This window comes from Euprymna scolopes, chromosome 24 (genome assembly GCF_053919585.1).
Source record: "Euprymna scolopes isolate OS-2025 chromosome 24, ASM5391958v1, whole genome shotgun sequence".
Taxonomy (NCBI): domain Eukaryota; kingdom Metazoa; phylum Mollusca; class Cephalopoda; order Sepiida; family Sepiolidae; genus Euprymna; species Euprymna scolopes.
The window spans coordinates 15,062,626-15,077,874 of NC_136505.1; the positions used below are offsets into that span (position 1 = coordinate 15,062,626).

The window sequence follows — 15,249 nt, forward strand, 5'->3', positions numbered from 1 at the left end:
ACTACAATATCTTGTCCTTTTCTTTTCCAGTTTTAACAACTAGTCCTTTACTTTTCCATGCTTAAGCTTAACCATATTACTTTTCATGCTTGCATTTTTCTATTGTCATATAACAATGTACACTATATTTAATGAATAAAAATCAATAGAACTCCACTTTTTAAAAGCACAGAGAAAATGAAATTCAAAATATGACATGTCTGATCTTTTAACCGTCTTGTTTTGAATTTAATTTTCTCCGTGCTTTTAAAAAGTGGATTTCTATTAATTTTAACATGTGTGCACATGATCGAGCGCTTACCCACTGGACTGGACTGGACGATACATCTATCTTTGACAAATAGAGATTGCACTAGACTATACCATGGCAAGCAAGAAAAAAAAATGTATTGTCTAAAAAAAAAAAAATATTCCTGGTGTGGGCTTTGTTATAAGCCAAAAATTAGAAACTAAATGAATGCTTATTATGCGTCATGTTTTGAATATATTTAATGAATATTTTTTATCCATTTCAGATGCTTATTGAGGCTGGCTGCCAAAAAAACGTCTGCAACAAATATGGTGTCACTCCTGTGTATGAATCCACCTTAAAAGGTAAAAGATTAAAATTTGCTGAAAATTTGTAACAAATATTTACTAAGTCATTTTTATTGCGGACTATTATCCGCCTCTTTTTTAGTTGTTGTTTCACGACATTTCGGCCAACTATTCCTCTGGCCTTCGTCAGGTGATAAGATAGTGGTTTCAATCCTACCCAAAGCCAGCCAGAGGCTTACTTGGCCCAAAACGTGGTGAGACGACAACAACTATGGATGGCAGTAGTTGCTGAGAATGCAGTTAGAAGATTCGGAGTTCCTATCCCGTCGTGGTAACCACCTAATGAAGGCCAGAGGAATAGTTGGACAAAACATCGTGAAGCAACAACTAAAAAAAGATGAGGATAATAGTCCGCAATAAAAATTAATTAATAAATAATACTTATCTCAATGAATTCCAACTAAAATAATATATGAATATTTACTGATTCAATTTTTAAATTGGATATCTTCGTCTTCATTCAATTGTGGTATTTAGGATGTTGCAAGTGTTCTGGACCCTAAACTAAGCAACACCAGCGAATGTTTCTCGCCAGATTTGCATGTGATCTAAAGGGGTTGTCAAGTTGCATGCAATCGTATGGTTTCTTAGTCCTTCTTTGGTCTACCACGTTACAATATTTCTGACACGATAAGAGGGTATGACATCGATTCTATTTATAACCGTGTTAATCCAATCACAATCAGCAGAAATGTAGCGATCTTATCTACACTCACATATAAAAGTTTTTTTTGTTTTTTTTGTTACGGGGGGGGGGGGTCACCACTTATCAAGGCCCGAAGGCCACTCAGGGATAAGGGTTATTGCGTGTACAGTAATCAATGAGATAGTACTGTAATAATCATTAGTATTGGGGGTTTTGATAGTGTCTTACTTAAGGGGGCGGTTTGTCAGGAGTTTGTTTATGTTGGACTTGAAGACGTCCAAGTTGTAGTCAGGTGGGAAACAGACAAGCGGTAGAGAGTTCCACTGGCGTGCAGTTCTAAGAAAGAAGCTTTGCTCATGGAATCTATGTTTGGATTTAGGCACAGATAAAGAGTGGGGAAAATTGTTGACAGTAGTTTCAGCCAGACGGGTGTTTCTCGTAAAAGATTGGCGAGGGGGGACGAGGGATTGGAGCTCGGACGAACATCTGCCATGGAAATAGCGATAAAACAAAGACAGGCTCGCAACGTCTCTTCTGTGGGAGAGAGGTTGCAGAGAAGAGAAAAGGGCATCCCCCACTAAACCACGAAGTCTATTTTGTACTCTGTCAAGGCAGGATAGGCTGTTTTTAGCAGCTCCTGCCCAGATGTGGCAGCAGTATTCCATCTTTGGACGTACTTGGCTTTTATACAGATAGAGAATTGCATAAATAATTAATCATTCATGATAAACCATTTTGTTCGTGACAGAATTAAGTTCTCTTACCTCAAAAATATATGCATGCATGCAGGCGAGAGTTTGTTCTTCGGCGAAGTGAATTCATGGAGCAAAGTTCAGTCATGTTCATTGTTGTATCAAGGCAAGAAGAGAAAGAGGAGAATAAATGGAAATGAATAGAGAAAGGTCAAAGGTCATAGGAAATGCTGAACGTGCCATGTCACAAGTCATATGCAGAGTGTCCTTGTTTTGCATGTGTGCTACATGCATGTAGTTGCTTTGTGTCTCTGTTCGAACTAGACACAAACTGAATTTAGCAGACATATCAGCTCACTATATTGTCAAACCAAAAACCAAAATCGGCAATTTATATTTTTAATATACATACAGTCATCTACTATGCATTGTTTGAACTTTTATCTTATTAAATAATGTTGAAGTGTTTGATTCCAATTGCAACTTCTCTACTATACAAGTGATTTATTAAGTTTTCACACAAAATTTTTATTTTTCATTTGAAATCCCTTGGGAAGGAGGGGGTTAATATAAATTTCATAGAAATTTTTACTTAGATGTATATTAAGATTATACTGGGTTATAATTTGTAATAAAATCTAATTGTCATTAAATTTGTTGTCAGTGAAAAGTGTCAAAATATTCTAATCCAGAAATTTAGCAAGAAATCTTTCTTTTTGTTCCACAGCAGAGGCAGTAGACTTTGTTGAAAAATTCCAGTGAGGAGAAATTACATTTTTATCATTAGGGTGGAGTGTATTATTTACTGTTGAAGTTTCAGTTTCATCTTTTTCATAGCAGCCTGCCATTGTTTGCAAATCTCTGAATTAATTGCCCCAATGAAATTTTATAGTGTATTTTTTAGTGACTAGCAATAATCAATTTTGTAATCTCCGAAATTTTTGACCATTAAAAGATCTGGCTTTTTTCTATTTCTTCTTGGATATCGAGGTGTTGAAGTTAAAAATTTTACTGTTTAAGTGTCAAAAGTACATGCAGATAAAAATGTATTTTCTTCAGGAAAGCTCTCCACATTTTTGTTGGTGTCCCATTTAAAATTTTGATATCTGCATTAAAAAAATGGGTTGTTGGGTCGCCTGCAATAATAGCAGATAATATTCATCTTTTTCTTTAAAAAATTATTGTTCTTTGAAAAGTTGGTATTTTTATTCACGTGAAAGTTGTAATTTGATTTTGTTAGCTTTGATGGGTATTTTTGAATTTTACGATATTTGTAGATTCTTTATTTTCTGTGAGTGTTTCTTTAGGTTCTTCGTAGCTTCTTAGTGCTACTTTGAATTGACTGGAAGTGATGAGTTTATCTTTTTATGTTATTTAGAGTAGAAAAATATAGTTTCAAGCAAAAACACCCAAACACCTAGTGGTGTTATCATGTATGGTGTGATTAAAAGTAGCCAATTGTGGTGGTAGGCTGTCCTGCAGAATTGTGTATATTGAGTTTGGTGGCATCATTGATCTTTTGAATTTTGATGAATTTAGGACCAAAGATAAGTAGTTCTTTCTCATCTTGTGATGGGGAGTCGGTTAAGTCAGTGACTAGGTTGGTTGCTGTGTACTGCTTAATATCATGCAGTTAGTTATTTGTGCTGGGTCTGTAAATGTATGCATGGCTATTTTGGTAAGTGAAACCTGTGAATTTGTGTTTGAGGCTTATTTTCTCATTCTGTAGTGATAGCATTTGTCTATGCCTGTGGCTGTCTCCAGGCATTTGGATTCCTTAGATATGCTGAGCTCAGCTTTAGTAGTAGTGATGTTGTTTATATGTTGGTGTAATAAATGATGTAAATGTTGGAGGAGTTTTTTCATGCATCCAAACTTAAGTGTTATTCTTTTAGGCTTTTCAGTCTAAAGTCATTTTTGAAATATAAAAAATAAAAGCAAAGAAAGAATGGCAGCATAAATCCGGTTAGAGAAGTTTTCCCAGGCAAAGAATTAATCCAGTCATGATCAGCAGAAGCATAGTGGTCTTCTTGTGTTTAGACTGAAAGATATCACTGAAGAATTCAACAAGAACTATTTTATAAAACTGTTCACGCATATGATTGGTTCGTTCACGCATGGTTATAAAACAGTACAACTTTAGATAAATACATTTCAAAAAGTGACATGAATTTCATTTTTTTGAAGAGTATATAGCTGACAATTATTTTTTATGGTAATAAAATAGATTTATTGTTTTCAAAATAATTACATGTCTCATGACAAAAAACTGCGTATATGAGATTTCATGCAAATGCAGAAAGCAATACAAAGTCGTCCTCTACAGGTAAAGATAGAAGAACACTGTAAAGCTGTGACATGGAGGAAGGTCAAAAAATCGGGATTAGCTGATCACATATGGAAAGAAAAAGCAACATACTTCCCTTTGTGGAACAAGGTCAAAATAGGGATGCAAGATGGAGGGGTAGATGACTCAAAGAAGTGGCACATATGCTAAAAAAAAAAATTACTAATCAGACTGAACACTAGAATTAGCAATACACATGAAAAAATTGAAATAGCTTGAAATATTTCAATATTGGTATGCATAGAAAGAGCTTGATGATCTAAGAAAGAATCTTTTTAAATTTTTAAAATCTGATTAAAATTAAGGAAGTTATGGCTATTTTTGTGCCTCACACGTTTGGATATTTTTCCCTCTTTAAGACCATATGCGTTTCGTCACATTTTTTACACTACTTTTTCAGTAAAAATGTCATATCTTTGTTAAAACACAAGACTAAGAAATGAAATTTACCATATAAGTGTATTTTTGTACAAGGAATCAGAATATGCAACTGAAAATCTCCCAAAGTTTATGGTTTCCAAATAATCTGCAGTAAATGTGCATAAATATGCAGCAATTCCTTAAAAATGCCATGTATCCATAAACAGAAAAGAAGTTGGAGAACTCAAAGTTGAATTGTAATGTGCTTTATGTACAAAAAACTTAAATCTAAACATAAGACCATTTAAAAATGAATATATTGCAATATTTCTTTGGTATTATTGTAGATTAACACCTTCTGTTTAACCCCACTCAACTCCTTCTGACCACCCCTCCAAAATGTGATTCTACCTTTTTAGGAAATTATGTATAAAATGCCATGAAAAACTTTAATGAAAGATAAACAAATTATTTTAGAATTGAATGTAAAATAATTTCCTATTACAGGTCATTCTAGCATTTTAGGGCAGTTAACTGCTTTTTTTTCTATGGGAAAATATGCATGCTTTTTTTTTTTTTAAGATGATTATGTGTAGTTTTAAGAGGGGTTCTATGCAATGAGAATATGGGGAGGGTTGCCATTCGGACTTTGAATTAATTGTAGGGCTAAGGAAAATTATGTGTGAACATACTGAAAACTTGACAGAGACAAAGCTAACAAAAACAATATTAGAGGGGGGAGCGATTAGTTTCACAAAAATTTAATGTAAAATAATTTACCATTTCCTGGCCATTCTAGCATTTTAGGACAGTTAACCAATTTATTTTTATGTGTATTTTTCTTTAAGGAAGGATCTATTTTTTGTTTGTTTGTTTTAGATGCTTGTATGTGGCTTACAGAGGTATTTTGTTGGGGGGGGGGCTTGCCACTCGAACTTAGTGTTATTGTTAGGGTTAAAGAGTGTTTTAGGAGGAGACTTGCCACACATAATTTGGATTAGAGGTGAAGTTAAGAGAGCTTTTTTTCAAAGAGAGCGTTCAAAAATTTGTTGATTTCTATTTTCGAGGTTGAAGGTGTTAATTCCATAGGCCGTTTATACTACGCTGGAGCAGGTTGTAAAAATATCTTTCACTTAATAAGTAGAAAAACAAAATAACGAAATAAAAAGCTTCCTAATTGTAGTTTGATGTGTTTTCTAACTGCTTTAAAAATTTCAAGAATATTGATATAGATTTTGAGGGTTTTTATTACTATATACATAGATTCGAAAAAGTTGTCAAAAAAACAAATATATAACAAATAAATGTTATCAAAAGCAAGTTACTTTTCTACCTAACTGGATAATTTTTTAGTGTTTTTATTTAATGTAACATGTTTATTCAGCTTGAAAACAGTGTTTACCGATGTTTTGGAAAATTTAAAATGGCGCCCGACTCTCTTGAAACGGTAAGTTTGGGGAAAAGAGTTAAAAATAAAAAAGTAGACAAAATACTGCTAGAAACTCGCTCAATATATGTTACCGTGACATAGGCTGACATATATTCGGTGAGTTTTTAACAGTATTTTGTATAGTTTTTTTTATTTTTAACTCCTTTTCTCAAACTTACCATGTCAAAGAGAGTCGGGCCGGGCGCCATTTTTAATTTTCCAATACATCGGTAAACATTGTACGTTTTTCGAGCTGAATAAGCATGTTACATTAAATAAAAACACTAGAAAATTATCCAGTTAGGTAGAAAAGTAACTTATCTTGCCTTTGATAACATTTATTTGTTATATATTTGTTTTTTGACAACTTTTTCGAATCTATGTATAAACGAGATTTTGATACTTATTTTGATTTTGAAAAAAAACATTTGTGGCTGTTCGCAGTAAAACATTGTTTTAATTCGCTGTTCAAAACTAATTTAAAGAATAAAAGTGCATGCAAGCTATATATCTACAAAAGTTTATTTTGTTTTTTTAACCATGTTTTTAAATTTGACGAGAAATGTGAGAAATTGCAACAGATTCATAATGCCGAGTTGGTTGGGATTGTTGTTATTATACATTCTGAAAACCGAATAGTTCTAAACTAATGTTATTCTGATAACAAAATAGCTCTAATTAAACATATAAGAACATTTATATTCATATTTTCATGTTTTTCTTAATTCGTTCTTGAATAAAAATTAAAGAACGTGTATTGTTTACACTGTGCTATCGCTGATTCTACAGGCTGGAGCTGCTGCTGCTGCTGCTTCTAGTAATACTAACTTCATTTGACCAAATTCGAGAAATAAAAACAATTTTTTTTTTCGGGTAGGTCCTTTTAAATTATCAATTACCACGGTCCTACTCAACATAAAATAATACTTTTAATTGATAAAGATAGTAAAAAAATTGATTTACTTACTACTGGGTGTCCGAAGAATTTTTTTTTTTAAATGTTCGATACTCGTCATATTAAAGTCTTATTTTGAACACGACAAAAAAAGAAATGGTCAAAAATATTTCGGACACTTGACAGTATTAAGATTAACACCTCTTCCGATTGGTTCCCAAATTTCATGACGAAATTCTTCATACAATCATGGTATGGACCTTTAGAAAACAGGGGGAGGGATCATTACAAAACCTTACCGAAAACGCCATTTTATTACGTTCACATTTTTATCACTTTATTTGCTGAAAACTCTTAAAATATATAATGTACATTCATATTTATTAATTCATTTGAAAGTATATTCATTTCCGAACAAAACAGTAGTAATTTGAAGACTTGAAGTGCTTTGGTTTAAAAAAATATGGCTATTTTAGTAGAACTACCTTGAAATCTGTGATTATCCAAAGCGTTTTTTCGTCCGTGTGTATTACTACATAGAGATCTGCAGTATATGGGAACCTCTAACTGCAAAGAAAAACAAAAATTTGTACAACTCCTTAAAATTTCAATGATAAAAGGGAGATAATCCCTTGTTGAACTTTAGAGTTGCCTCCCCTTTGTAAACCAAATTTGTTTTCACACATGCGAAACCACGGCAAAAAAATAAAATACAACTCCAAAAATACGAAACCATCTACGGAGCCAGTAACTTTTCTCCTTTCTTTTCCAAGATGGCGACTAACATGCCTGACAAAGGTCGAATGCTACATTGGCCGAAATGTTGCACAAATAACACTCAAGATGAGAACAATCCAAACAAGTAATACAAGCAATCAGACCTCATCTCAAAAATTGAGAACTGCAATACACTGCTACAAGTAAAAAAAAGAAGAAACATATTCATTTTATTTAAAAAAATATATTTTACTGACAATAACCATAATTTTCATGAAAGAAGTAAATTTTTTCTTAATAATATTGATCCTGACAGGTATTTATTATTTAAAAATGAATGTGAAACTTATGCAGGTTGATGTAGAAAGCACCGTGGAATTTCCACAATTCTTCCAAATATTGATTTGATATTATGACTTGCGATTAATGGATTACTATGGACACTGTTGAACATTCATATTTTATTGAAAGCTACAATTATCTCTAGCCAGATTGGTAGCATCTGAGATTTCTTTTACATGTTGCCTAGGTAGGTTGAACCAGTTTCCTCCATAGAAAGAAGTTTCATGGGAACATCAAGCTCACAAGCAGTCTCTAGTTTTATGCGTATCCTGGTTAAGGGAGATAATGTTAGCTTTTTTTTTTTTTTTTTTTAGTTCTTGCAAGGTGGTGTTGCAATAGTATTCTGAAATCATCACGATGCAGCAATAGTATTCCGAAATAATCACCCGTCTGATACTGACTAGGCTCAATGTTGCTTAACTTTGGTGATCTAATGAGGACCGGTGTGTCAATATGATTATGCCAGATTTTTACAGGTTGGCCATTGTGAGCTTCTTCACAGCCTATCTGATATTTGTCTCATCTTTCACCAGCTGTTAATTAACTTATTTTTTATTTTATTATTTTTTTTAGTGAAATCGTTCCAGACAAGATATGAAGCAACTTGATGTAAGGAGCTAAAAAAAGTACTTCAAGATTAAAAACTTACCAATGATAAATGTTAGATGGAATAGATCTAGACTCAGAAAATCGCAATTCTTCTCTCTTTGTCAGAAACATCGCTCATGGAATGTGAGGACTAAATGACAAAATAAGTGAAATGAGTTATGCAGTTACCAAAAGTAAACTCATTACTTTTCTTAACTTCTGCCTATTTTTTTTTTTAACTGTTTTTAATTAACTTATTTTTTATTTTTTTATTTATTAGGTTTATTATTAATAATGTCGTTTTTTGACGTTCAACTTCATGTCAAAAAGCAACATTATTTTTGCACTAATCTAATATTATTTTTTTATTTATGTGGCGAAAGTTATGAAAAATGTGACTTGCGTAAGTGACAGGGTCTCTGTCTATCTTGTCGGGTGACAAAATCAAGGAAGGAAAGAGAATAGGAAAAACTTTTGTCTATAGACAGTTTATTAATATACATATGATATTTATTTGCATATGATGGCAATGATTGCTGTTAAAAAGAATGTAGGGAAAAGCATAGGGCAGTCTTCTTTTGGAATTGCTGAGAGAGAGATAGTGAGAACGGTCAGTGAAGATTACAGTTGAAGTTAAGAGTTGGTAAGGAGTTTGGGCGAATATTCATTATTATTATTATTATTATTATTATTATTATTATTATTTTTGTAAACTCTTAGTTTCGTTCAGCTCCAGACAGGGTATTAAACCACTTTATGTAAGGAGCTTAAAAAAAGTACTTCAAGATTAAAAAACAACAATAAATCTTAGATGGAATAGATTTTGAGCGAGAAAACATCAGTTCATTTTCCTTTTTCAGAAACATTGCTCATTAAATGTGAGGACAAAAGGACAAAATAAGGAAAGCGAAAGTTATGCAGTTGCCGAAAGTAAACTGAAGATCTACTTTCTACTTTGCTTAACTTATGCCTACTTCAAAATGCTGCTCTCTTTTAACATGTGATTTTGCTTGACCAATCAGAATGTTTGATTTATTTCAACCCCCTTTCTTCTTCATTATCTTAAATTTTGATATGCATACATATTTTCTACATTCAGGATATCATGAAATTTTGAAATATCTCCTTGCGAAAGGCTGTGATCCTGACAAAGCTGATATGTACAAGAAAACACCTCTCCACATAGCATCGCTGCATGATGACCAGAAAGCTGTTGAATTGTTAGTAAATGGTAAGAATGTTTTTTGTACATTTAATAAAATAATTATGTTTCAAAAGATATTTCTGAAATGAGATTCACTGTCAAGCATATGATATTATGTTGAAAAGTTCATTTCATGTGATATCTTTTTTGAAATGATCAGTTGTGTGATATTATGTTGACACTGTCAGTTATGCAATATTATGTACAGGGTGAAACGATAAATTTGTCGCCCTAAACAAAACAACACTACAGCTTTATTTGAAAACTTTTATTGAAAAAATCCATTTAGGTAACTTAATTATGTAGTAAACCTAACATCTATTCAATGTAGCCACCTTCAGCCTCAATCACTGCTTTGATACGAGTTTGGGACTGGGAGCATGCCTTTTCCACAAGCGCCGGTAGGAGTTTGGCAAATACTCAGTGGATGGCGACGATCAGGCTGGCTTTGGTATTGTGAGAGGTCATGTTGGTGATGTTCTCGATGTATGACCAAATGAAGTAGTTCAGTGGGTTTAGGTCGGAGGAGAGAAGGGTACAAAGTTGTAGTACTTCTTCTGAAGCGAAACCCGGGTTTCTTTGGACTTATGAGCGGTGCCGAGTCCTGATGCCACATCCAGGGTCTGCCAGCAGTCACCTCATTGCACCAGGGGATCACTACACTCTTCAGCACATCCAGGTAGACTTTGGTGTTGACTTTGAAGCTGACTTCAAAAATGTGAGGTGGCATGATGTGGCCCTCACTTGAAACTTCTCCAAAGATGATAACCGTGACTGAAAACTTCATTGAGCTGTGCCCTCAACCATTGAACCATCTGGATTTGCATTTTGAGGGTGCTGGCAATTGTCATAATTTTGATCGGTACAGAGCATGAGTTGTATAGAGGCACATCTTTGATCTCGCTCGTTGAACATTGTGTCACACTTTCAGACATGATAGAAGATCCTATCTCTCTTGGGATTTGTACACAACTGGCCAACGAAAGGATATATGTAGCAATTCTCCTTTACATGTAGCTGGGGTAATGAAAGAGGATCCTTTGCGTTGTCCTTGACTATGGTTGACCCCTTCACTTATGACAAATGAAATCTGTAGTAGAATGCTCTACCTCTGATCCATATATCCAGATTATAATAAATCTGTTTTTTTGTTTTTTTTTTAAGAAGAAATGATTTGCGGAGATTTTATTATTTCTCTTAGTTGGTGTAATGTAAAATATTCCCCTGTAAAATTTTTTCCCTTTTATCTATGAGAAAGAGAGACTATTTTTAGGATCAGATTTATTTTGATTTTCGATACTTATCAGATGAATTTCTGCACAAAACATATCTAAGAACACTGCCAGAAATATAAATTACCTTTGTGTGAAATTTGCAAAAGATAGGCTCAACCGTTTTAGAACCTATGAGGAACTCTCTCTCTCTCTCTAACATACACACAGTAACTTTCCTATAATAGAGATAAAGATTTATCACTTAATTTACATTCACCACCGAGATAATTTTATCTAAAGGGAAGTAACTCTTTATACAGAATCAAGAGTTATCTTCCCTGTTTTTCTTTTCATGTCCAGATAATCCCATCAGATATGCGTCCAGACATTAGCAAAAATAGGCGTCCTAAAATCAATTTTGATGCTAATTTATATTTCAAAATGGTTCATTTTGGGACAGCCTGTATATTTAGGAACCTATGAGGAAGAAACTCACCCGCCACACACAAAATGACTTGTATATAATAGTAGAGATAGAGATTCGTAGATATACATTCATAAGTAGGGAAAGCAGAAATATATAGAAAAAAAGAATGTCTTGATTAGAACTTTAGTGAAATTTGAGTGTAGCTTGATATCGAAAGGAGAGGGTGCATAATTTAAAGTAGGTTATGCTTGATGTGGTGCAACTAACTCAAACAGGAATTTTTTTTTTTGCAAGGGAATCACCACCTATCAAGGCCCAGAGGCCACTCGAGGATAAAGGTTAAAGAGTGTACAGTAGTCAAAAGGACAATATAGTAATCGTTAGAAGTGTAAATTTGATAAATTGACTTAAGGGGAACGGCTTATCAAGAACTTGTTTACATTGGACTTGAAGATAGCCATATTGTGGTCAGCTGGAAAGCAGGAAAACAGAAGAGAGTTCCACAGGTGTGCAGTTCTAAGAAAGAAGCTTTGTTTGTGGAATCTATGTTTAAGTTTAGGCACAGCTAAAAAGTGGGGGAAATTATTGATAGTATTTACAGCCAGACGAAATGGAATTTTATTTTGTTTCTAAAAGTTTGGAAAGGATAAACTCTTATTTATTCATGTTGACCTGTAAATACGACAATGCAACGTCATTTTCATGTGAGAATAAAACGGGCCAACTCCTGATTTTTCTCCTTCTCATTGGAGTTGATGGAAGGTGATGGTAGTCAAGTAGTTAACGATATGGACTGATGACCTGGGTGTTCCGAGTTTGAATCCATTCCGTTCTACAAAAATCACTTTCACTTAGGATGTTGGCAACCTTCACATCATCATCTCTCTCTCATAAGTACCCAATGTCTTTCTAGAAATAATTCTGACCAGAAAATTATTAGGGGAAAACAATGCTAACAATAGAATCTTTGGATTTATATGATCTAATGATGATTGGAGTTGATGCTATACCAATTGGTAATATTCTGATGCTTTTGGTTCGATGTATTTGATTACATCACATAATCCCTTCTTTTCTGAGTGTTAGAGTTTTGGTCTTGTGTAATGGATAGTTATATGCACATTTGTAGACAATGAGCAAGGTAATAAACTGCATTTAACAATGAGCAGTAACAAACAGCATTGTCAGTCATATGAGCGGCATTTACTCAGGGTTGAACCAGCTTCTTCCAAAAGAGGAATTGTCAAGGGAATATCAAATTCATAAGCGGTCTTGAGTTGCATGGCTATCCCTGTTAGGAGGAAACGACGATGTTAGATTTTTGCAATCCTTACAGGGAGGTGTCGACGTCCTCCTGTATACAGCACCTGGTATTTCAAAATGGTCACCCATCTGATACTGACCATGCTCAATGTTGCTTAACTTCAGTTATCCAATGAGAATCGTTGTGCCGACGTGATTATGCCATATATAACAGCATTAATCGTCAGTGAACAATACTGATAGGCAGTAAAACTTCTGATATTGAGCAAATGAAAACGTGTGTTGCTCTGCAGTTGAAAATACATGTCTATATAGTTTCATACTTGACTGGTTCTGAGTTCAACAGAGGTTAAAAGGAAAAAATAACGAAATACCAACGTCTTATGTACAACATGAAAATAAACTAGAATCTTAGAAAAATCCCCATGATTCCAGTAATTATAGGAACAACTGGACTCAAGAGAAAAAGAATTAAAAAAAAACAAACTACCTGACAAATATACCCGGTGAACCAAGTGCAAGAAAGATTCAAACATTTACACTCAAATGGACAGTCAAAATCTTTAAAAAAATCTCTTGGTTGGAATATCTGAGTTAGCAGGTGAATGTTTGACATCCGGTAGGATGCCCCATTCCCAGCTTGAACAAACTGGTAAGAAAAAAAAAATGATTGGCCTTAGTAGAGTATGATGTGTATGACAGATCTACGCATTCACACAAAGCGTGTTATTTTCTTTCTTTTATTTACCAACATGCATTTCATTTGTCATAAGTAGAGGGGTTGACTTTAGTCAAGGACGACGCAAAGGCTCCCCTTTCGTTACCTCACCTACATGTAGGGGAGAAGTGCTACGTATCCTTGATCGTCACCTTATAATGCAAGTCGCATAAAGTACCATTTTTTATTTTTTTATTTTTGCCATGACTCAACAAAGGATTGAACCCTGGTCTCTTGGCCGATTAGCAAACACACTTACCATCATTCAAATGAGTCAGTAGTAATTAGATGTCAATTAATAAATATTCTCAAATTTCGGTTTTGTTGGAGTATATAGAGCTTTCTTAGGGTGCTTGTCCAGAACTCCACCCATCAAAAATTATTTATCAACATGGATTAGTAAACAGGTCAACCATAGTCGAGGGCGACCCAAAGGCTCTCTTTTTATTAGGTATTACACCAATGTGTTAGAGTTAGGATGATAATCCTTTACCAGGATTTATGATGTTGAATGTTTAGTAAGAGGATATCGAGTACCATTTTTTTTTATGTTTTGGTCTGACTTGATTGAGGATTGAACCCTGATCTCCCAGCACATAAGTGAACACTCTAACCATTATACTGTAATACGGGTACGGTCACAAAAGAACACATAAACAAAAATAAATTCGAGTCAGCATTTTTTCTTTTTTAATAAAAGCATTTCTTACTCTTACTCTCTCGTCTCGACACCAATTAAAAAGTCTCTCACTGTCACAGGTCATTTAACCTAGCACGTGTTTCTCTTTCTTCCGTCCTCATGCCGGCATTAGCCAGCCATTTTTCATCTTTGACTTTACACATTTATTTTCTTCAATGTCGACTTTGTTTCTCCAACCACGTGGTGCATTTTTTTCTTTTTTCCTTTTTCTTCTCGAGCACACTTCCTAATTTTTCATATGCACTTTTTTTGGCTACTGCTGCTAATGACTTTGCAAGCCAGCTATCCTTTGCTGCTACTGATATTTTCCCACGTTCTTATATGCACTGTGTTACAATACCAAATGAATGAGTTGAAATGCTAAAACTAAATGATTTTTTTTTTTTTTTTTTTAAATAATTTGTTCACTAAAACCTCTGAAAAGTAATGTTTCAATTTTACTTTGTGATGAAAATAAATTATTACGGTTAAATACATTTTCTATTTGATGTATTATGTTGATATTGTGTCAGTAAATCTGCATAGCAATGCAAGTCAAATTAAATATTTGCATTCTTCAGAATATTGTTCTCACTGTGGCGTAGTGGATAAAGTACATCACAAAATTAAGTTGACAATTACACTCTTCTGGGGGGGGGGGTGAAAGTTCAATGCTGGACAACACTAAAAATACAATTGTGAACTACTTGGTTGACAGAACGAGAGAAAGCTACCCCCGTGGTAAAGAGTTCCATCCGAAATTCAATGCAGATTCCCGAGTTCAACAAGATAAACCTGAAGAATATTGGAGGTTACATCGAATGTAACATTGTGAAAATAACACTAAAAATGAAAACAGTAGTTCAAAGAATCCAAATAATATAAATGACGAATCCTCATCTAAAAAAAATATAAATAACGAATCCTCATCTAAAAAAATATAAATAACGAATCCTCATCTAAAAAAAAATATAAATAACGAATCCTCATCTAAAAAAAAATATAAATAACGAATCCTCATCAAAAAAAAAATATAAATAACGAATCCTCATCTAAAAAAAATATAAATAACGAATCCTCATCTAAAAAAAATATAAATAACGAATCCTCATCTAAAAAAAATATAAATAA

The 15,249-nt window shown here is 33.6% G+C and overlaps 1 protein-coding gene across 4 annotated transcripts in view; it reads left to right on the forward strand.

Annotated features, from left to right (window-relative positions):
- LOC145246601 (uncharacterized) overlaps positions 1 to 15,249 on the forward strand; it is a 172,671-nt gene that overhangs the window by 129,742 nt on the left and 27,680 nt on the right. For all 4 annotated transcript variants that reach the window (XM_080108261.1, XM_080108260.1, XM_080108263.1 and 1 more), the window contains exons 4-5: positions 516 to 594; positions 9,713 to 9,844. In XM_080108261.1, the coding sequence (XP_079964387.1) occupies positions 516 to 594; positions 9,713 to 9,844 (211 nt within the window). The remainder of the gene's footprint in view (positions 1 to 515; positions 595 to 9,712; positions 9,845 to 15,249) is intronic.